General features: G+C 41.0%; 1 protein-coding gene across 1 annotated transcript in view; it reads right to left on the bottom strand.

Annotated features, from left to right (window-relative positions):
* The window catches only part of PDE3B (phosphodiesterase 3B), a 288,545-nt gene that overhangs the window by 109,005 nt on the left and 154,577 nt on the right, over positions 1-24,963 (bottom strand). The window contains exon 2 of the mRNA XM_065402627.1: positions 15,808-15,858. Within this exon, the coding sequence (XP_065258699.1) occupies positions 15,808-15,858 (51 nt within the window). The remainder of the gene's footprint in view (positions 1-15,807; positions 15,859-24,963) is intronic.

Here is a 24,963-nt window from a genome sequence, read left to right as displayed (position 1 = left end):
AAACGAATCAAATATGTGACTGGGGGGAAAAGTGGACAGTGCAGCTGGATCTCAGTTCCAGCAAAGAGCAGTGGAAAGGAACTGAGGGTTGGCTTGTCACTCTGCCCCCTTTATACCTTTGAAGGAAGAGAGGGGCTCAAGGTCATCAAGGGAGCAGGTGCAACCAATGGACGCTGCTGGCTAAAGCATTCTGATACCCAGTGCATGGGGTGCAAGTACACCATAAGTGGAACACACAGACAAATGCTTGAAAAAAACCTCAGATTTCACCAATCCTGATAAGAGGCAGAGCAGCATATGAGGTGCGGAATCTAACCTGCTCAACTGACATTCTAGCAATAACTGACCTTTATCACCAAGGAAAGCCTGATTGCCAGATACAAAGATGTATTGCAGACCTTGGGGAGCTTGAGTAACAGCATCATACACATGCAGCTTACTTGTTGTCTGCAGATGTTGGAAGATATCCTTAAGCCTATCTAGCACAATGAAAGGTACTCTGCACAAAATTTAGAAAATAGATTTGTAAGCAGTGTTCAGGGACTCATAAACTGGTTTAATAGCCTTGTGATTACATAGAAGAATGGCACACTGTGGATATGTCTGGACTCATGGGCCTGAAAGTCAGTACACACAGACAACAGCACATCATACTCATTACACAGTACTTTGAGTTGTGTGTCAGGAAAGACAATAGTCTCCACCTGATACTATTCTTGATTAACAGGATGGAAGTTGGCAGATAAGGTTGGATAAGTTATCCTTGTGTATCTACACACTCAATAACCCTATGGGGAACATACCATTTTTGCCACCTGCCATGTGGAATCAAGTCTGCAACCAGGTATTCCAGCAGAAACATCAGGAGATCTTTGGCCATATTCAAGGAATTATTATAGCAATTATATTATCATTATGGCAGAGACAACAGAGCTGCATAACCAAATCTTGCACCCAGCTGATAGGAATGGCATATACCAAAAAATGTCAAGTTCAAGAAAGAAACAGTTCAATTCTAAACTTTGCGAACAGGGGCTGCTAACAGGGAGTTTCGCAACGGAGTTTGGAAGGGGAGTGGGAAGGGGGCAAGGTTCACTTGCTGTTCTTTAAAACCTGTAAACTAAACTACATTCACAACTTCTTGATTTAAACAAAACCCTTTCATTAACTAGGTAGCTGCAGGAGACAATGCAGGCAGAAGCCCAGCAACAGAGTGGGGGCTATCCAGTTTATTGCACTGAGTGCAGCATGTATGATTACCTGCCCTGTGGGCGAGTGGCTTACGTGTGCATTTGGTGCAAGGAGCTCCTGGCCCTCAGAGACCGCGTACGGGTTTTGGAGGCCAGGGTGGCGGAACTGGAGGAGCTAAGGGAGGCAGAGAGGTATGTTGATGAGGCTTTCCGGAACCCTGTAGAATTGTCCCACCTCCAGTCAGACAGCCCCTGCGCTATTGAGGAGGATGAAAGGCCCAGGGAAGCAGAGCAGTCAACGGGAGCAGAGGGAAACCTTCCCATAGTTGGGACCCTCCTTCCAGATGGTGTTAGGGTACCCTCTCGCACTGAGGTTCTCTCTCCAGGGGAGGGAACTCCAGTCACTAGGAAAAGGCAGGTGTTAGTAATGGGAGATTCGATCATTAGAAACATAGATAGCTGGGTTTGTGATGACCGGGAGAACCGTATGGTGACTTGCCTGCCTGGTGCGAAGGTTGCGGATCTCTCGACGCATTTGGATAGACTTATGTGTAGTGCTGGGGAGGAGCCGGTGGTTGTGGTACATGTAGGTACCAATGACATAGGGAAGGGTAGGAGAGACGTCCTGGAGGCCAAATTTAGGCTGTTAAGGAAGAGACTGAAATCCAGGACCTCTATGGTGGCATTCTCAGAAATGCTCCCAGTTCCATGCGCAGGGCCAGGAAGGCAGGCAGAGCTTCAGAGTCTCAATGCGTGGATGAGACAATGGTGTAGAGAGGAGGGGTTTAGATTCATTAGGAATTGGGGAAACTTTTGGGATGGGGGGAGCCTATACAGGAGAGAAGGGCTCCACCTAAACCAAAGTGGAACCAGACTGCTGGCACTTAACATTAAAAAGGTTGCAGAGCAGTTTTTAAACTAGGAGATGGAGGAAAGCCGACTGCTGCAGAGGAGCACGTGGATCGGACAAAGATTTCTCTTAGAGGAGAGTCTATTGATAGAGATTCTCTAGGTTATAGTCAGGAGCAGAGGATGGAAGAGGATCATGTAAGGGCCAGATCAGACGAGAAACATTCACATAAAGAATCGGACACATCAGAAAAGGGCAGACAAACAGTGACAAGTTTTTAAAGTGCTTGTACACAAATGCTAGAAGTCTAAATAATAAGATGGGTGAACTAGAGTGCCTCGTGATAAAGGAGGATATTGATATAATAGGCATCACAGAAACCTGGTGGACTGAGGACAATCAATGGGACACAATCATTTCGGGGTACAAAATATATCGGAAGGACAGAACAGGTCGTGCGGAGGGGGGAGTGGCACTATATGTGAAAGAAAATGTAGAATCAAATGAAGTAAAAATCTTAAGTGTATCCACATGTTCCATAGAATCTCTATGGATAGTAATTTCATGCTCTAATAAGAATATAACATTAGGGATCTATTATCGACCACCTGACCAGGACAGTGATAGTGATGCTGAAATGCTAAGGGAAATTAGAGAGGCTATCAAAATTAAGAACTCAATAATAGTGCGGGATTTCAATTATCCCCATATTGACTGGGAACATGTCACCTCAGGACGAAAAGCAGAGACAAAATTTCTCGATACTTTAGATGACTGCTTTTTGGAGCAGCTGGTACGGAAACCCACAAGGGGAGAGGCAACTCTCGATTTAGTCCTGAGTGGCGCGCAGGAGCTGGGCCAAGAGATAACTATAATAGGACTGCTTGGAAATAGTGACCATAATATAACAACATGTAACATTCCTGTGGTGGGAAGAACATCTCAACAGCCCAACACTGTGGTATTTAATTTCAGAAAGGGGAACTATGCAAAAATGAGGTTAGTTAAACAGAAATTAAAAGGTACAGTGACTAAAGTGAAATCCCTGCAAGCTGCATGGACGCTTTTTAAAGACATCATAATAGAGGCCCAACTTAAAATGTATACCCCAAATTAAGAAACACAGTAAAAGAACTAAAAAAGAGCCACCGTGGCTTAACAACCATGTAAAAGAAGCAGTGAGAGCTAAAAAGGCATCTTTTAAAAAGTGGAAGTCAAATTCTAGTGAGGTAAATAGAAAGGCGCATAAACACTGCCAAATTAAGTGTAAAAATGTAATAAGAAAAGCCAAAGAGGAGTTTGAAGAACGGCTAGCCAAAAACTCAAAAGGTAAAAAAACATTTTGTTATAAGTACATCAGAAGCAGGAAGCCTGCTAAACAACCAGTGGGGCCCCTGGATGATCGAGATACAAAAAGAGTGCTTAAAGACGATAAAGTCATTGCAGAGAAACTAAATGGATTCTTTGGTTCAGTCCTCATGGCTGAGGACGTTCAGGAGATTCCCAAACCTGAGCCGGCTTTTGTAGGTGACAAATCCAAGGAACTGTCACAGATTGAAGTGTCACTAGAGGAGGTTTTGGAAATAATTGATAAACTTAACATTAACAAGTCACCAGGACCAGATGGCATTCACCCAAGAGTTCTGAAAGAACTCAGATGTGAAATTGCAGAACTATTAACTATGGTTTGTAACCTGTCCTTTAAATCGGCTTCTGTACCCAATGGCTGGAAGATAGCTAATGTAACGCCAATATTTAAAAAGGGCTCTAGAGGTGATCCCGGCAATTACAGACCGGTAAGTCTAACATCAGTACCAGGCAAATTAGTTGAAACAATAGTAAAGAATAAAATTGTCAGACACATAGAAGGACATAAATTGTTGGGCAAAAGTCAACATGGTTTCTGTAAAGGGAAATCATGTCTTACTAATCTATTAGAGTTCTTTGAAGGGGTCAACAAACATGTGGACAAGGGGTATCCAGTGGACATAGTATACTTAGATTTCCAGAAAGCCTTTGACATGGTCCCTCACCAAAGGCTCTTACGTAAATTAAGTTGTTATGGGATAAAAGGGAAGGTCCTTTCATGGATTGAGAACTGGTTAAAAGACAGGGAACAAAGGGTAGGAATAAATGGTAAATTCTCAGAATGGAGAGGGGTAACTAGTCGTGTTCCCCAAGAGTCAGTTCTAGGACCAGTCCTATTCAACTTATTCATAAATAATCTGGAGAAAGGGGTAAAAAGTGAGGTGGCAAAGTTTGCAGATGATACTAAACTGCTCAAGATAGTTAAGACCAAAGTAGACTGTGAAGAACTTCAAAAAGATCTCACAAAACTAAGTGATTGGGCAACAAAATGGCAAACGAAATTTAATGTGGATAAATGTAAAGTAATGCACATTGGAAAAAATAACCCCAACTATACATACAATATGATGGGGGCTAATTTAGCTACAACGAATCAGGAAAAAGATCTTGGAGTCATCGTGGATAGTTCCCTGAAGACGTCCATGCAGTGTGCAGAGGCGGTCAAAAAAGCAAACAGGATGTTAGGAATCATTAAAAAGGGGATAGAGAATAAGACGGAGAATATATTATTGCCCTTATGTAAATCGATGGTACTCCCACATCTTGAATACTGCGTACAGATGTGGTCTCCTCATCTCAAAAAAGATATACTGGCACTAAGTTAGAGAAGGGCAACTAAAATGATTAGGGGTTTGGAACGGGTCCCATATGAGGAGAGATTAAAGAGGCTAGGACTTTTCAGCTTGGAAAAGAGGAGACTAAGGGGGGATATGATAGAGGTATATAAAATCATGAGTGATGTGGAGAAAGTAGATAAGGAAAAGTTATTTACTTGTTCCCATAATACAAGAACTAGGGGCCACCAAATGAAATTAATAGGCAGCAGTTTTAAAACAAATAAAAGGAAGTTCTTCCTCACACAGCACACAGTCAACTTGTGTAACTCATTGCCTGAGGAGATTGTGAAGGCTAGGACTATAACAGCGTTTAAAAGAGAACTGGATAAATTCATGGAGGTTAAGTCCATTAATGGCTATTAGCCAGGATGGGTAAGGAATGGTGTCCCTAGCCTCTGTTTGTCAGAGGGTGGAGATGGATGGCAGGAGAGAGATCATTACCCGTTAGATTCACTCCCTCTGGGGCACCTGGCATTGGCCACTGTCGGTAGACAGGATACTGGGCTAGACAGACTTTTGGTCTGACCCAGTATAGCCGTTCTTATGTTCTTAAACTATTTTTATAAAAAGTATGAGACAGACAGTGATAGTGCAAGTAGTTAGACCTTTTGAAGAAAAAAGGCTGTACAGGAAAAGAAACTTGCAGCTCCATGTAGTAATGACATGGATGCAAAAAGGATGGTCAAGACACAAAAGAGATGTTGTTCCTGCTACTAAATCCTTCTTGCCTATGAAGGATCTGCTTTTGTGTCAGGACAGAACACTATTTGTAGAAGAAAAGATGGCTGTATCTAATATAGTATTGTTTCAGCTACATGAAATTTACTAGGGCATGCAGAGAACCAAGCAATAACATACTGGACTGGCATGTCTGGAGATATTGAGAAGATAATAAAAGGATGTTCAAGGTGTGCACGTTGCAGTCCCAGCAATTGAAAAGAGCTGTCATGAGTTTATGAGGTCTCAGACAAAGGGAAATATGTATTTGTTTGAAAAATACTAAACCACATGTAAAAATGGCAAGATCTATATTCAAAGTATTCAGGAGTGATAAAGATCCCAGATAAAACTGCCAATTCAATTATTGCTAAACTAAAAGCACTATTTATCTGGCATGACACGCTGCGAACACTTATATGTGACTGTGTCCCATTTGTGAGCTTTTAGTTCCAAATGTCTGCAAAGGAGAGGAATTTGGGTGAACAAGTGTTACAGACATACAGTCATTGTTCAAAAATGAAGGGGAATCAGGGACAAACGCACACTTGGTCATTATGGAATACCACAATGTGCCAGTGACTGGCATATCATTAATCATACTCATCAACCCAATTGTTAATGGGAAAATTGCACAGAGGACAGAAGCAGAATCCCAGTGGCAGCAGCCTTATAGAGATCTCAGAACCTGAAGTAAAGTAAAAAAACATCTGGAAGAAGCTCAGAACACACAAAAGCAGTTATCTAATCACACAGAAAGATTTCTTACAGTTGAACTAGGAAGTCCATGTACTTGATGGAAGTAAGTACCAGATGGCTGCCTGCTCTTTTGGACAATGTCAGACAAAGACATTGTTCCTGTGCAATATAGAGACCACTGGAAAAAGAGATGCTTGAAGACCTACAAGTGCAGACTCTGAAAGGTTGCAGCTTGTGTAAAATCAATCCAATATCACGTAGGATCAAGAACTGCCTAACGAACACCAAGGGCCACAGAGAGCAGTCTCTAGCAAAATGAACCATTTGAAAAAAAGAGACACTCCCATGACCAAAACATCCAATGGTGGAATTATTCATATGTGAGAAAAAGCTATGGGACTATGTGCTTTTAAGGAATAGTAATGATGTTATGGAGGGTTAGGTACTGGTGACTTCTGACGATATCAGCATTATTTGCTGAGTTATACGTTAGTTCAATTTTTAAATTGGTTTATAGTTTTATATTATAGTCATATAATTAATTGATTTAAAAGAGGAGGATGTAATGGACTGTGCCTATTACTCCTGGGGGAATCTGCGCATGCGCAGAATTTATGTCCCGGCAGATTTCTTTGCTTCCCTGCAGAAATATGATTTTCTGACGGGGAAGCAAAGGGAAGCCACAAAAGTGGTCATGCATCCACTGCAGTATGTTTCGGGGGCCCAGGGCAGCCGGCAGAGAGATAAATCACTGTGGGGCAGGAGACAGGATTGGGGAAGACCTGGCTGGTGGCTCCTACTCTGCACTGGCTCAGCTGCTAGTCCCGGCTGGGTGGGAAGGATGGGACTTCCTCTTCCTCTGCACAGCACCCGATGCTGGGTCAGACCCACCCCCAAATTCCTCCCCTGGCTGCAGGAAGCTCTTCAAACCCACACATCCCCACTTCCTGCACCCATCGCTCCTCAGCTGCATGGGGAGGGATCCCTGTACAGGGAGCTGCTCCCCCATCTGCCCAACCCCCGTGCATCCAGACCCCCTCATACTCAGACCCTCCTGCCGAGCCTCACTCCCCCTGCACTCAGAAACCCCACCCCCGATGCGTCACACTCCCCTTGCACCTGGACCACGCTGACAAGCCACCCGCACCTGAATCCCCATGCTCCCAAGCCCCAACCAGCTGCACCTCGGTCCCCGCCCCACTCACCCAGCATCTGGACCCCTAAATGAGCGTCCCACATCCAGACCCCCACCCCCGCTGAGCTTTATCCCCCACACACCAAGCTGCAACCACCTTCAGCAGGACCCCCCTCAAAGTCCCATTACCATTACACCAAGAACCCCTGAACAAGTCCCTGTGCATCCAGATCCCCCCGCACCTGGATCCCCCACTGAGCTACCTAAACCCAGATTGCCCCACACAGAATCCTCTCAACCCACAACTGGATCTCGCCACACTAAGCCCCTCCACACTTGGATCCTGCCTTGCTGAGCCTGTCTGCCCACACCTGGTGCACCTGGCATGGAGGGGCAGGCCCCTGGTGTGTTTCTGGAGCAGGCCCAGTCCTTGCGCTGTGTCAGGCTTGGGAGCAGCCTCACTTCTGAGTTCGTGTCCCCAGGGAATGGGGGGGGAGGAGCTGCACAGTGATCTCCCACTTCTGTGCAGTCAGTAGCCTGTGCTTCCCAATGCCATGCTGGAGCCTTCACATTTATTTGACAAATAAAATTTGCAGAATTTTAAAATATTGTGCGCAGAATTTTTAATTTTTTGGAGCAGAATGCCCTCAGGAGTAGCCTTTAGAGATCTGGAAATTGCCAACACTTGGTTGGGTGTGGATGTGACTGAACAAGGTGGAGGGACTGCAGCAAAAATTGGAACCATCTGGGTTGTTTCTCTGTGTTAGATGCCAGACATCAAATCATGAACATTACACTGCAGAGATCAAACTTTAGGCGATCTGGGAAATGCCTGTGAATTCTGGGAAGTATTCGGAGTGGATGGAGACCAGATCCTATCCTGTCTGACCGGTCTAGTCCTTCTTCATAATTGCCAGTAGCAGTGGTGAGCCTGCGGATGATGTAGAAACTGACCTTAGTAAGCAAAAACACTATGGGTGCTCAAATGTTAAAAAAGGTTAAAAAAAATCTTATTAGGAGAGTTCCCAGCAGTCTCACATTCAGAGCAGAAACTGCAGAACAGGAATACTGTGATGAAGACAAACAAAGACAGACAAAACAGGTAAAACTTGTTTTTTCAAAAGTGTCGGAGGAAACCCCAAATTTTTTTGAAATCTGGAAAAAAAAAAAGTAGTCTACTATTAGACTTGGGTATACAAAATCTTTGCAGAAGAAAGGCAGCTTAGTACGTAACAGTGTTAATAAAAATCTTGATTTACCTGTATAACATCAATATTGAATTTTCAGCCACCTTTATATGTATAATTGTGAACTTGTTTGTTTTGTAAGTGTGGCTTTGTAGTTCTCTGTATTTTGCACCAGTTTCTTGTTTTTTTTTTCATGCATCTCATCCTCAAACGTTATTATACATTCTATTTAAATAACGGTTTCTACCTTCATCTGCATTTTCTCTTTTTTCCTGTTTTCTTTTTGTCTTGATTGACTAATAAAAATGTGTGTGTTGCTTTTCCTGAATTATCCTATTTTCTTTCTTTCTTTCTCTCTCTCTCTCTTTATTAAGGTTTTTGTTTGTTTGTTTCATATTCTTACCAGCCTCATGCACAGTAAGTGAGACAGAAAAATTCTCACAGGCTCTTTGTTTTATAACTCCAAGTTCTGGGAAAGATAAATTATTTCCACAACAATTCCAAAATAATGTATAAGCGGGTGCTCCTGCATCTCAACGGTGCCTACTTATGCTGGCCACTCAGTTGCATGATGAACTGTATCCACATTTTATTCTGCAAGCCTTCATTTCTCAACTGTGGGGTCACAAGAAGAAAATGCAAATAAAAATTTATTAAAAAACCCACTTGCCTTCAGCAGCTGTCTAGTTGCTTTTATGCTTACTTGTTCCCCAGCAAGGCTATGCATGTTTACACAGTGAATAAAAAGTCACCTTCACTGAATCAGTCTCTGGGTGAATCCCAACACCTACTTCTACTACACATAATTGCAGAAAGGGCTGCTTTAGATTCTCCTGACAGGCACCATTCTTCCTACTATTTTTGCTAAGTGACTAAGAAGGCTCTAGTTATGGTAGATGAGGATTCAGAACCTGAGATACACACTTGGGAAGTGGGGAACTGATGTGGGGCAGGGAAGAGTTAAAAGAATAATTGTAGAAGATGGTCTTAACTTTTTTCTTAAGCACCATTAAGCTATGCATACTTATATTTTGTTCACTAAAACAAGCACAATCATCCACTGAAAATGTATCTTTTCCTTAAACAGAAAGTGACAGTTTGTGCAATATACTGCAAATATCTGACACAGTATCAAATATTATTACACAAGAATACATTCACTTATTCTGAAGTCCAGAAGGGGGTGAAAGGTAGACCAGTTTAAAGTCTCTAGTGCCAGCGGTTCTCAAACTGTGGGTCGGGAACCCAAAGTGGGTCATTACCCCATTTTAATGGAATCACCAGGGCTGGCATTAGACTTGCTAGGGCCTGGGGCTGAACCCGAAGTCCGAGCCCCACCACCCAGGGTTGAAGCCAAAGCCCAAGGGCTTCAGCCCTGGGCAGTGGGGTTCAGGTTAGAGCTCCCCCACCCCCAGAAGGTAATTTGGGTGAAAGTAATCATGAAATGATAGATTTCATGATTCTAAGGAAAGGAAGAAATGAGAGAAGCAGAATAAGGTCACTGTAGGTCTCTGCAAGGTCTCAGTGTGTATATGGCGTAGAGAGGAGGGATTTAAGTTTATTAGGAACTGGGAATCTTTGGGGAAAGGAATGGCCTATACAGGAGAGATGGGCTCCAGCTAAACCAAAATGGAACCAGACTGCTGGCACATTAAAAAAATCTTCTCCAACCTTTTGAATTTTAACTAAGGGCTGGGGAAAAGCCAATAGGTGCAGAGGAGCACACAATTCTGGCAAAGACATTCTATACATAAGTGCTGGAACTAGGGATGCCGGGGGTGCTGCCACCTCCCTAGACTCAAAGTGGTTTCCATTATATACAGGGTTTACAGTTTGGTTCAATAGCTCTCAGCACTCCCATTATACAAATTGTTCCAACACCCCTGGTTTTGTAGGGATGAATTTATCAAATGGGGAATTCTATACTCTACTAAATAGGATAGGAAAGAAGTTGATGAAGTATAAGTATAAGTTGGTGAGAAACAATCAAACGAAATAGAGTCCCATTTAAATATAACACATGATGGCAAGTAACTGAATATTGACAAAATGTACAAGTACTTCTATACAAATGCTAGAATTCTAAATAGCAAGATGGGTAAACTACAGTGTCATTTATTGAGGATATTGATATAAAGGCATCACAGAAACATGGAAGAAGAGGATATAATCAATGGGACACGGTAATACCAGGGTATAAAAGTACAGAGTAGGTCACACCAGTGTGGGAGTGACATTATATGAAAGCATAGAGTCAAATAAGGTAAAAATCTTATGCGAAACAAGCTGTCCCATACACTCTATGGATAGAAATTTCATGTTTGAATAAAAAGAGTATAGCAGTAGGAATATACTACTGACCACTTAACAAAGATGATGACAGTGATCGTGAAATGCTAAGGCATGTTAAAGATGCTACAAAACCAGAAAGTGCAATAATAATGGGTGAGTTTCAACCATTCTCAGGTTAACTGCGTAAATGTCACCTCAGGGCGTAAAGCAGAGATAAAAATTTCTAGACACCATAAATGACTGCTTCTTGGAGCAGCTAGTTCTGGAACCCACAAGGGTAGGGACAGTTCTTAATTTAGTCCTAAGTAGAACACAGGATCTGGTCCAAGAGGTAACTATAGATGAACCACTCAGCAACAGTGACCATAATGTAATAATGTAATATCCTTTCAGGAGGGATAATACCAAAAAAAAAAAAAAAAAAAATCACCACAGTAACATTTAACTTTAAAAAGGGAAACTACATAAAAATGATGACACTTGTCAGATGGAAATTAAAAGCAGCTGGCATAAGGGTTAAATGCCTGCAGGCAGCATGGAGACAATTTAAAAACTCCATAAGATAGTAACTTTAGCTCAGACTAAACATATACCCCAAATCAGAAAAGACTAAAAAGAGGACTAAAAGAATGCCACCATGGCTAAAGAGCAGAGTAATGGAGGCTGCTAGAGGCAAAAAGGCATCCTTTAAAATTTGGAAGTCAAATCCTAATGGGGAAAATACAAAGATATACAAACTAAGTATAATAAAGCAGGCCAAGAAAGACTGTGAGAAGCAACTGGCTAATGGCTCAAAAACTAACAGTAAGAATTTTTTTTTAAGTACATAAGAAGCAGGAAGACTGCCAAACAGGCAGTGAGTCCACTAGACAACCAAGGTGTTAAAGGAGCAGTCAATGAAGACAAGGCCATTTCAGAGAAGCTAAACAAATTATTTGCATCAATCTTCACTGCAGAAGATGTGGGGGAGACAGCCACATCAGAACTATCTTTTTTGGGTGACTAATCTGGATGTACTGTCCCACACTGATGTGTCAATAGAAGAGGATTTAGAACAAACTGATAAATTGAACAATAATCAGTCACCAGAAGCATTCTGACGGAACTCAAATATGAAATTTCAGAACTAGTGCTGTTGCTGAAACAAGCCTCTGTACCAGATTATGAGAAGGTAGCTAATGTAACACCAATTTTTAAAAAGGGCTTCAAAGGCAATCCTAGCAATTAAAGATAGATGAGTCTAACCTTGGAGTCACCATGAACAGTTCTCTGAAAACTTATCTCAATGGGCAGCCGTAGTCAAACAGACTAACAGCACATTAGGAACTATTAGGAAAGGGATGCAAAACAAGACAGGAAAATATCATAATGCCACTATATAAATCCATAGTGTGCCCACACTTTGAATACAATGCCAAGTTCTGGTTACCCCATCTCAAAAAGGATAGGTTCAGAGAAGGGCAAAAAAGATGATCTAGAGTATGGAACAGCTTCCAGACAAGGACAGACTAAAAAGATCAGGGCTCTTTAGCTTAGAAAAGAGACAACTAAGGGGTGACGTGCAAGAGGTCTGTAAAATCATGAATGGTGTGGAAAAAGTAAATAAAGAAGTGGTCTTTATCTTTCCTCACAACACAAAAACCAGGGGTCACACAATGAAATTAATAGGAGCAAGGTTTAGGACAAAGAAGAGGAAGTACTTTTTCACACAACACAAAATTAACCTATAGAATTCATTGCCACGCGACGTTGGGATGGCCAAACGTATAACTGGGTTGAAAGAGAACTAGATAAGTTCATGGAGGATAGGTTTATCAGTAACTAATAGCCAAGGTAATCAGGGACACAACCCAATGCTCAGGATGACCCTAAACTCAGATTGCTGATGCTGGGAGGGGAAGGCATGGGTGGATCTCTCCAACTGTCCTGTTTTGTACACTTCCCTGAAACTCTGGTACTGGCCGCTCTCGAAGAAAGGATACTGGGCTAGATAGAACATTGGTCTGACCCAGAACGGCAGTTCTTAAGGACATCAGACTTCAAAAAAGCAGACTTTAACAAACTTAGAACTGGTAGGTAAGGTCCCATGGGAATAAACCTAAGGGATAGAGAAGTTCAGGAGAGCTGGCATTTCTCAAGGGACAATATTAAAGGCACAACTGCCTACTATTCTAATGGGAAGGAAAGACAAGAAAAATATGAATATGACTTCATCAGGAGCTCTTTAATGACCCGATAATCAAAAAGAAATCCTACAAAATGTGGAAACATGGACAAATTGCTAAGGAGTGCAAAAGAAAAGCACAAGCATGTAGGGACAAGAATGTAGAAAGGCTAAGGCACAAAATGAGTTACACCTAGTTAGATGTATTCAAGTCAGCAGGGCCTGATGAAATTCATTGTAGAGTACTAAAGGAACTAACTGAAGCAATCTTGGAACTGTTCTCAATTACCTTTGAGAACTCATGGAGGACAGGTAAGGTCCCAGAGGACTGGAGAATGGCAAATATAATACCTATCTTTAAAAAGGAGAACAAAGAGGACTCAGGGAATTATATACCAGACAGCCTAAGTATGATACCTGGAAACATACTGTAACAATTTTTTTAACAATTAATTTGTAAGCATGTAGGGGATAATAGGGTTATCAGGAATAGCCAACATGGATTTGTCAAAAAGAAATCATGCTAAACCAACCTAATTTCCCCGTTTGGTTTTTTGTTTTTGTTTTTTGGACAGAGTTAGTGACCTAGCGGATGGAGGGGGGGGGGGGGGGGACGACATGATTTATCTTGATTTTAGTAAGGCTTTTGACATGGTCCCACATGACATTCTCATATGAAAACTAGGGAAATATGGTCTAGATGAAATTACTATAAGTTAGGTGCTTAGCTGGTTGAAAGACTACATTCCAAAAGTAGTTTTCAACAGTTTGCTGTCAAACTGGGAGGGTGTATCCTGTGGAGTCCTGCAGGGGACAGTCCTGGGTCTGCTACTATTCAATATGTTCATTAATGACGTGGAATACAGAGTGCAGAGTATGCTTATAATATTTGTGGATGACACCATCTGGGAGGGGTTGCAAGTACTTTGGAGGATACAATTAGAATTCAACTGCTTAAACCATGAGGCCATCCTTTCTCTATGTGCAATCTACTGCTTCATTCATTCCACACCTTTCAGCTTCTTAAGCAAATGAGACTGAGGTGCAAAAGACAACAGCCTCCTTTACTAGACAACCCTAGTTATCCCCAGCACATGGTCCATCCTGTGCACTGAATAAGACAGAAGTTCTGTGGAAAAATAGTATATGATCATGTAACTAAATACTATTATAATGACTATACCAAAGGGAATTGTATTAAGGTTGTACAGGCAACCTTAATTCTAGCATTTCCTAACCTTTGAGTGCTTGACTTTGCAATATGAACAGTCTTTAAACTTAATTTGGTTTATATATTTTCCTAGCCCCCTAGCTCTGGGGTGGGGCTGGGGATGAGGGGTTAGGGGTGCAGGAGGGTGCTCCTGGCTGGGAAGTGATATTGACTGTCCTATATCTCATCAGCACTATTGGAACTATAGATATAAAACACATCTCTATCATTTGAGCTAATGGAATAACTGACAGAGAATAATAGCCTATTATTGCTATGTGTACCAGTCTCTAAAGGGGGATGAGACACACAATTTGCAAGTAGGTTTCACAGCTATTTATCAGACAGCAGAGGACACAAACTCAGGAATCTTGGCTTCCAGTCCAGGTCCTAAAAGGGGGCATGGTCTCTTGGTTACAGATCCTTCTATCCTTGTCCACCATGTCTGCCCCCTCTTCCCTTAGCATGTATCCCCTCAGCCTTTCTCTGCCCCACATCTGATATATATTCTCCATCTGCCCTCCCTGTTCCTATCACCTTCCATAGCTTGTCTTTGCCTCTCCCATTCCTCACTCCTCTGCAGTCCAGTTAGGCTGCTTCCTCCTTTGCCTCCATGCAGCCTGGGCACCAACATAAGCTGCACTGAGAGCACCAGAGAGGCAGTCTCTATGCCCTTAGTTCCTATGCCCAGAGCCACTGCAGCTCGGAGGAACAAATACAGGGAAAATTCTGCTCAGCCCCTGCAGCCGTGGGATGGAGCACAAGTAGTACAGAAAGAAAGTTCAGATAATTTGGCTGCCAAACTCAAGCAGGCCTTTACTGAGCACATGCTAACTATGTTTTTAGAGAGGCTTCTAACTGGCTTAACATTTGGGATGATTTTTATGGGGATGGCAAAAGGCATATCCCTGATACCAGGTCAACTCCCCTGCCAAATTTTAAGTCTCTGCTTCAACACATGGAAGCACTAGAATGTATCAATGAAGTATGTGTGTATATATGAAGTTTTTAACATGGGAAAAACAACATTTTTTCCTAACCTTGTTTTGAGAAATGACTGAACCATTTTAGCTGAAATCTTAAATAAGTACATAAATAAATGGTCCGAGGGAGACACCCAGCATGGAAAATTTCAGTCCAAATGATTAAAGTTTGACAAAGTTATAAGCAACTGAAAATAAGATCTTATAATAGAAAATGCTGGGTAATCTTAACTACATGTATCGCTACCAGCTCTGCATAAAATTATAAGTACACTTTCTTAATTTTATGTATTTTTAAACTATCATCGCAGGGATGTGCCTTATTGGGAAGAATTTACTTTCACAGAGAAATACCAAAATAGAGGTCTCAACAAGCCCAGCAAGTCACCTTGAGTATGAACCAATATCAAGATATTGTCATTGTACTGACTCAGCAATACCTGCACTCACAAACCTGCAACTGCAGTCAAGAATTAGAGAGAACTGAACCTGAAAGTGAGGAGAAGTTGGAAGATGGAGTAATCACCATACTGAAGAAATACCAGCAAGTTAGACAGCTATAAAAACTCCAGTGGAAAAACTGAAATCTGCCATTCTAGAGGGAATCCTTTAATCTCAAAGTGCATTTTCATTAGATTAATATTAGCTTTCCCAATGCAGATAAAATAGACTGACCTGATAATGGGGTTTATACCATTGTTTCAAATCCCAGTCCCAAAGAATCATCTGTAAAAGAGACAAAATAAATAGTAATGAGTTATATGCTAATAGTCAAAAAGTGTGTATTAATAGAATACATCTTGATCAGCTCATGCTATTTACAATAATTCCCTCCAAATTTTGGTGGGTGAAAGGTTAATTTTCAACTGATCATTTCATTGTCTCAATTACTAACATTAAAACAAAAGTCATGATAAAGTATGAAAACCAAATATAGCAATAACTGTCAGTAAAAGATTTGTATTTTAAGAGCAATACAATTTACTTATTGATAAAGTAACTATATGGTCTTTTTTTTAATCCTGCAGGATTTGAGACAGTAAAAAAGTCATCCATCAGACAGGTCACAGCAGTGGGTGGTGATGCTGCTTTTCTATTTGTATTTATCTAGTTATAAAGGCAAACAAAATGGCACCTACGCTAAGCTCTAAGCACTCTTGGAAATAATTTTTAAACATCGATAAAAACAGTGGTCGCAATATACATTTACAGCAAAAGGAAAAAAAATGAGAAAAAAGTTTCACTTCCCCCTAAAATAACCCCCTTAAGCAACATCCACTCCCCCAAAATGCTCACAAAAGAAAAGTCTTGCGGTGAACAAATATTGTCTATTTTGGACCCACGGTGAGGATGGGGGGGATTTGAAAGCCATGGAAAATGCCCTGTCAGCAACTCCTCTTATATATCCAAGAAGTCCCATCTTCATCTTCTGAAAATCTGAACTGCAGAACTGTAGCATAAGCAGAGAGGAGGACTCTCAAGTAAGCAGATCCAAGGCCATTACAGAGATTTACAGGTAAAAACTAACACCTTTAAATATCCCTGGCAACTAGTGAGATGCACTGGTCTAATGTATTCACCGCAAGACAGTCCACTTCATAGAATCATAAAAATATAGGACCGGAAGGGACCTCAAGTCATTAAGTCCAGTCCCCTACACTGATGCAAGATCAAGTAAACATAGACCATTCCTGACAGGTGTTTGGCCACATGTTCTTAAAAACCTTATTGGTCAGAATTCCACACCCTCCCTTGGAAGCCTCTTCCAGAGCTTAAACTACCTTTATAGTGAGAAAGTTTTTCCTAATATCTAACATAAATCTCCCTTGCTTCAGAGTACACCCATTACTTCTTGTCATACCTTCAGTGGACATAAAGAGTAAATGATCAGTCTCTTTAGAACAGCCCTTAACATAGCTGAAGACTATTATCAGGTCCCCCCTTAATCTTCTCTTCTTAAGACTAAACATGCTCAGTTTTTTTATTCTTTCCTCATAAGTCAGATTTTCTAAACCTTTTATCATTTTTGTGGCTCTCTTCTGAACTCTCTACAATTTGTCCACACCTTTCCTAAAGTGTGGCACCCAGAACTGGATACAGTACTACAGCTTAGGCCTCCACAGTACCGAGGCCTAAGCAGGACAATTACCTCCCATGTCTTACATACTACTCTCCTGTTAATGCACCCCAAAATATTAGCCTTGTACGCGGCTGCATCATATTGTTGACTCATATTCAATTTGGGATCCACTATAACTAAGGCTACGATTATATCATGGAAGTCACGGAATCTGTGACATTGGAGGCCCCCAAAGATAGCAGTTTTTTACTCTACAGGACGGCTGGTTATCTGACTGAATGTGCTACTTAGGGTGTACTGAGCATGCTCACACGAACTGAGCCTGCTCAGTAACATCTGCTGAAGCCAGCAGCAAGGGACCCCTGCAGCAGCCCAGCCTCCACAGGCGACCTGCAACTGACCGGCCACCGGTGCCAGCAGGGACCCCATTGCTCCCTAGCTGCCACCGTTGGCAAGGCCTGCTCTGCAGCTGCTCAGCTGCTGCGAGCAGCTGATCCCCATCCTCCCCCCGCCACAGGGAGAGGGATTCTGGAGCTGCTCAGCGGCTGCTGGAAGGGGCCCCCCTACAGCTCCCCAGCCGCCGTCAATGGTGGCGGTGGGACCCTCCCTCTCCCCGCAACTGACTGGCCACCAGTGGGGACCCCTGAGCTGCCCAGTTACTGGCAGCAGCAGAGGGACCCCGGAGCTGCTCAGCGGCCACAAGGGACCCCCATATCTCCCCAGCCGCCGCCACGAGCAGCCACCACCCCCACTCCCTGCAGCTCACAGCTGCCTCCGGCCATGGCAGAGGGACCCCAGAGCTGCTCAGCGGCTACTGAAAGGGGCCCCCCACAGCTCCCCAACCGGCTCTGCAGGACAATGGGGACCCTATAGCTCCCAGATGCTGCAGGGGGGTTGGGCAGTGTGCTGGACCCTCCTCCCTCCCCATTTTGTCAGGAATGTTTTTAGTAGAAGTCCAGGACATATCATGGCTTCCGTGATTTTTTGTTTCTTGGCCGTGTTCTGTCCACGATTTTTACTAAAAATATCCATGACAAAATCGTAGCCTTAACTATAACCCCCAGATGCTTTTCATCAGTACTACCACCTCACCAGTTAATCCCTGTTTTGTAGTTATGCATTTGATTTTTCCTTCTCAAGTGAAATACTTTGGCCTTGTCTTTATCGAACCTCATCTTGTTGATTTCAGACCAGATCTTTAATTATCAAAGTCTCTTTGAATTCTAATCCTGTCCTCCAAAGTACTTGCAACCCCTTCCAGCCTGGAGTCATCCACAAATTTTATAAGCATACTCCACACGCCATAATCCAAGTCATTAATGAACAGACTGAATAGTACCAGACCCCAGGACTGGCCCCTTCAGAACCCCACTAGATAGGCCCTCTAACTAACTAACTGCATGTGTTTTTTTTATCCAATTAAGCATGCACCTTACAGTATTTTCATCTAGACCACATTTCCCTAGTTTTCTTATGAGAATGTCATGTGGGACTGTGTCAAAAGCCTTACTAAAATCAAGATATATCATGTCTACTACTTTCTCCTTATCCACTAGGTCAGTAACCATCAAAAAAGGAAACTAGGTTTGTTTGGCATGATTTGTTTTTGACAAATCCATGCTGTCTATTCCTTATAACCCTATTATCCTCTAGGTATTAAACAATTAATTTGTAAACAATTTGTTACAGTATGTTTCCAGGAATCATATTTAGGCTGACTGGTATATAACTCCCAATTCCTCTTTGTTCCCCTTCTAAAGATAGACAATATATTTGACCTTCCCCAGTCCTCTAGGACTTCACCAGTCCTCCATGAGTTCTCGAAGATAATTGCTAACAGTTCTGATATTGCTTCAGTTAGTTCCTTAAGTACCCTAAGATCAGGCCCTGCCAACTTGAATACCTCTAATTTATCCAAATATTCTTTAATCTAATCTTTCCCTATTTTGGCTTGTGCTCACTCCCCCTTGTTAATATGAATTGTGTTGAGTATTTGGTCTCTAGTAACCATTTTAGCAAAGATTGAAGCAAAATAGACATTAAATACCTCAGCTTTCTTAATGTCATCAGTTATTAGCTCTTCTTCCCTGGTAAATAGGAGACCTACTCTATGCTTCATCTTTCATTTAACAAGCGGTAGGCCACATTCTATACCAGTTCATTTTCAAGTGGATTCAAGATATAGCTTCAAGTGGAGTATATTCCTGTACAGTAATCGAGTCACAAATTGATAAAAGTATGAATTACAATGAGGTCCTTTTTGGTAAGAAAAGATCATAACCTCCTAACCAGATGCAAACATAAAAAAACCTGTCTTGATATTGCTGAAAGTTTACCATTCAACAGTAATTGCAAATCTAACCAGACTCATAAATTGTAACAAGTGGAAGACATACACTTTCAGTCGGGGTGTGGGGCAGATACAATCTGTGTCATATTGTCCAATTGCTCTCCTCAACTCGCCAACATCACTCCTGTTTTGTCTGGACTGAATCTCAGCAAATTTGCTCTCATCCATATCCTTTGCCTTTTCCCAAACACTAATAAAGATGTTAAATTGGGGTTGAAAAATATATATATTTCCACTGATATTTCAGTAGTAAACACTATACTTGGTAGCGTCTCTATAGGTTAGTTTCCTTATGATAGAAACTCAAAGATAGCAGTGGTATCCACTTCTTCCACACGTATAGATCCTGATAAAAGTTTAGTGATAAATGATAGTTTTTTTAGAAATTCTATCGAGTTAGCATTCCACATGACAATGTCCTTATCCAACTGATTTGAATTCATATCTAGTATGATTTTGTGAGACACAGTTGCCAATACTTTAATAAAATTCTACTGTGTTGCATCTACTCTTTCCCTTCATTCAGAAATTTTACAATTCTACCAAAAAAACCTATTCTATATAATTAGCTACTCAAAATTACAACAGCTAGAGTTAGCTATGTTTAAGCACAAAACAGATGGCTTTATATCTTACTTCCTTCTCCCTGCCCCCATAACCTAGTGGAGTATGACATCTAGACTTCCAACTCATTAAATGAGAAACAAGTAAATGGTCCTTTTTTTTTTTTTTAATAGGAAGTCTGAAAATAAATAGGAAGATGGGCCACGGGGCAGATCCCTAGCTGCTGTAAACTGTCATAGCTTCATTGATTTAAAAGCAGCTGTGGCACTTTACACCAGCTGAAGATCTGCCCCTATATGTTTTAGATATTCCGTATTCAAAAGAACATGCCTCCACTGTATTTGGGCTCCAAGTATTAACAAAATATTATGACGTATTCTTTGACATATTAAATCATATAGTCCATAAAATGCTTCTGAAAAATTAAGACAGATTATTTGTAAGTCACTGTAAAATGCTTGGGTCTTTTATTTTCCAATTTGTGCTATTCTCTCATAGTACAAGAATATTAATATTCCCTGCTCTTTAAAATATGATACATCTCATTAATATGATATTTTCTGTCCAGAAGTAGTCTAATTCTGTTCCAAAACCAACCAACAACATTTTTTTCTGTAAATACTTTATAGTAAGGATTTAGATTAAGAGCACTAACTCAAAAAGCCAAAATAAATGCTAAAGTGAAAAAATAAAATCTGCTAAAATGTCTGTGGAAAACATTTTCTTCTTCAAAAGTTTTGTTAGAAGTTACTGTGTGAATATGATTGCAAGCCTACATGTCATGAACAGCTTTACAAAACCACCAAAACCACACTGATACGTCAGCAATGCAATCGGAAGATGCTATCGGGCACAAATACGTCAATTCATTGTTCTTTCTGCAGACAAAAAATAAAAACTACATATGGAAAATGAATTTTAGTGATGTTCAAACCTTGCAAACCCAGTAATATCACTGTAACTGGGAAGTTATGGTTATATTTCTAATTGTGTTTTTTCCCTGATAAATATAGGCTATGGAAATGAATTTATCTACAAATTACAGAAAAAAATAATCCACTGCTCTTTTTTCTTCTTCTCTATTTTCAGTCCAAAAATAAGATGTTGATACAACTGCCATGATTGTTCAGACATCTGCAGTTCTAGAATTACTCTACTCCTTTCTGTCCATGAAAGATCGGAGTTATTTTTTGTGGCTGCTCCTGTACCTTGAGGCCTCTCTCATGAAGTGTGCACAAGGTTCAAACCTGGCTTCCCCTTCTGTTCAGCATGTGTTGGAGACTGCCAGAAAGGTCAATAAAAGGACACAGGCTGATGTGTCTTCAGTATGCTGACAATGCCCAGGTCTGTCTCCCTGACATCTGACCCAATCAATGCAGTGAAACAGATGATTCAGTGCCTATGTGAAATGAGATTGGATGGCGGGTTGACTAGGGGAAGGAAGTCTAAGAAGTGGAGAGCATTAGATCAGCCACTGAGCAGCAGCCTGCAATTTAACAATGACTGTCCAATCAATGTGCTCCAACATGCCACGCAACAAAAATTACTATCTAATGATCAAATGTAATGCTCATGTTTAACAACAAAAGAAGGATAAGATCAATAGCCACATAAATATTTTATTTGGATTTTGTAACCTTATAAACTAGATCCATTGTGTGGAGGGAAACAAACAACTATTCTGGGCCTGACACACACAACATTTAAATTAAAAAGAAAGAGCATGGAAGGAGGAACTATCCTAGATGGATGTGTCATACTAAGAAACATTAATAAAATAACATTATACTTTTAGATGTACCAATACAGAGTTATGGGTCAGAGTCAGCAATTAATTAATGAAGAAAATGGGAGGTGTTGCATGGAAATCACTATGTTGTTCACTCTGCTTCCAAAGGATACATCCATAATCAATTTTTAAATAACTGGTGAAATAGCATGATGACAATTAGCCTTCCATCTTGCAATTTTCCCAACAAGACCTTTCCCATCTGCCCAAGAACAAAGTCATAGTTCTTGTAAAATTCACTGTATTTTTCAGTAGAAGAGTCCCCCCCCCAAACTCTGTAGTCTTAAAAAAAATGCAGCTCTAAACATCCCAGGCAAGGATAGCATTTGAATTGCTAGTTGGGACATCAACCAACCAACCAGGGATTCTCCATATCATACAAACTATTCATGTTCTGTTTCCCTCCTGAGACATCCACATAGGCCCTAGTCCAGGAAAACATAAAACATACGCTTAACTTCAATGCTAACTTCTCATTCTAATCTAACTGGACTTCAGTGCACTTTCTTGTGTACTTAAAGTTAAGCACATATTTACGTGCTTTGTTGAACTGGAGCTAATATTTAAGGCAATGGACCTAATGTTCAAGTTTTACGCAAAGATGTTTCATGATCATTTAGCCATATTCTCCTCAAAGATCACGTTGCTATAGAGTTGACCTATAACAGATTAAAAGTATGGAATTAAGGTTGGCATGCCATTGGTGGTCATTACCTCAGCTATGTGGTCTAAAGATTGTGGTATAGAATGTTTTCAATCTTATGCCATGGCTATTGTAAAAGTGAAGGTTTTCTTCTCCACAATAGCCACTATATAAGCAGTCCTGCTGAACTGTTCTGAGTTGTGGACAGCTTGGTGAATCTAGGCTTCTGTTTCTAGTCAGTAGCAGATTTCTCCCTCTGACTGTGAGAAGTCTTTTTGGGTGGGGGGTAGGAAGGAGGGGGAGGGATGGAGGGCAAAAATCAGATTTACACTGATTTGCTGCAATCACAGGTTTCTTCTCCTCCCTTCCAGAACATGGATAGTTAGCATGATATGGAGACTCCCTTGGTTTGTTTGGCTGACTGATGACCCAATTAGCAATTCAAAAAGATCAAATGCCCATATTTAGTTAGATAAATCAGTGACCATTGATACTGCTGGCCATAAGGTTTTGTTGACTTGCCTGCAAACCCTCCAAGGAGTGGACAGGATTGCACTTCAATACCTTTTCTTTTTAAGCTATGTTTGGTATGGCAAATGAAATGGTCTCTCTCTGAAAAGCACCTTGTGGGATAGCCATGCCTTTGTAACTTCCAGGGCAGATTATCATAATACCTCCAGTTGAGACTACCCCTCATCATCTGTCAGAAATTACAATTAGTCAATTTTTGCCATAGGAAGTGTATTGTACCAGTGCTCTTTGCTCACAGATATAATTCAAGATGTTGATCTATGAAGCCAATATGGTTTGGTCCTAGGTACTTGAGTCAGTGCCTCTTTTCTTGTGAACTGCTGTAGCAGGAGAGATACAATTGTGCACTCCTCCAACTGCAGGAGAGGCATTTTGAATAGAAAGGCCTTAGGGCTAAACTTATTTCCTATGTTGATCTGATAAAGACAAAGTAAGTTGACCTCCAGAGCACAATATGAAATCCATTTGTTGACTTAGATATTTGTAAGGTGGCAGTGTACATTTTCATTTATAGTATTATTTGAATGAACAAATTATTTCAGTAAACATATTCCACAGCCCAGGACCCATAAAAGAAAACATTCTGCTGCCATTTAACCTGTTGGATATAAACTTGAGCTCCTCAGCTGATTTCAACTGCCACAATAGCAAAACTAAAAGACAGCGACTTTCTAAACTGACCAGGACCTCAAAACCGTATGGCTCCAAAAGGTCAAAAACCAACAACTCAAATCTTACATTAAAAATTAACTAGAAAGTGCTGATTAGAGGAACACGTGCAACATTTTCCCCAGGAGAAGCAAAATTAACATGTAGGCTGCCACAATCTACAGTAGTTGAATAATCTTCAGGGCTAACTCCATGTAGCACACATTGCAATAATCAAAGTGAGGTAACAAAGGCATGAAATGCTATGGTGAGATCATGTGAAAGAGAAAGTTACAATCGTCTTGCCAGCCATCAATGAAAAATACAGGTCACCACACACTACATATTTTTCTGTGTATGTCCTACTTCTATTTAAGTCAATTCTATGAAAAATATTATATAAATCTCTTCTCAATCATGCCCTTACTTGATGATTTTTCAACATGAGAGGTGTGGGGGGTTATTTCGTTTTCTCCAATGCTTCTAACAATCCACAAGGTGGCACTTAAATCTAGAACTGCAAAAAAACAATTGTTTGCTCATGCTAGTATCTTGCACTTGCCTTTCTTAGAGACAAAGCAGAATACCACAGAATATACCCTTTAAGTAGAAATATTAAGCTACAACTGCAATAACTCCATGGCAGGATCTATCTGGGGACAAAAGTGGATGGTTGGTTTTAAATATGATTGACAAGATTTGCTCATTGGAGCACCTGCTCAGTTTACGACCCATTTTAGCCCTTAAGGTGTGGTTCTTCTTGGACAAGAGGCTGTAAAGAAGGCATCTTGGGGGCCTGTATTTTGTTTCTCAATAACTCCCAAACCAGGCCAAATCTACTTAGTTTAAGTGCGAGCCATACAATCTCAACCTGGAAGATGAAAGCCAAATGTTCCTTCTGGTTCCTCCATCATCAATAAGGATTCTGCAATCAGAGCTTAGTCAACAATTCTGTTGAAGATGTTCATAGTAAAATCCAGTGCACTCTCCGAGAGTTGCACTGACTTTGTAGCACTAACAGGAATAAAACTTCAGTCTTTAGTTAGCAGATAGGTCTCAAAATGGATTTGTAGCCATGCAATTTGCTGCAAAAACCATCCCTTATAGTATAACTGTACTCCAGAATCCAAGCCATCGTTTCTTTTAAAAATTCTGTTTCAAACTGTTACAACGAAGGAAAAACTTGAAAATGTGAACCACACATAGATTCGTACATTTTTGTCTAT

This window comes from Emys orbicularis, chromosome 4, assembly GCF_028017835.1.
Source record: "Emys orbicularis isolate rEmyOrb1 chromosome 4, rEmyOrb1.hap1, whole genome shotgun sequence".
In the NCBI taxonomy this organism is placed as follows: Eukaryota; Metazoa; Chordata; order Testudines; family Emydidae; genus Emys; species Emys orbicularis.
Note: the sequence above shows the minus strand (reverse complement) of the source record. Positions and strands in the feature narration are given on the sequence as shown.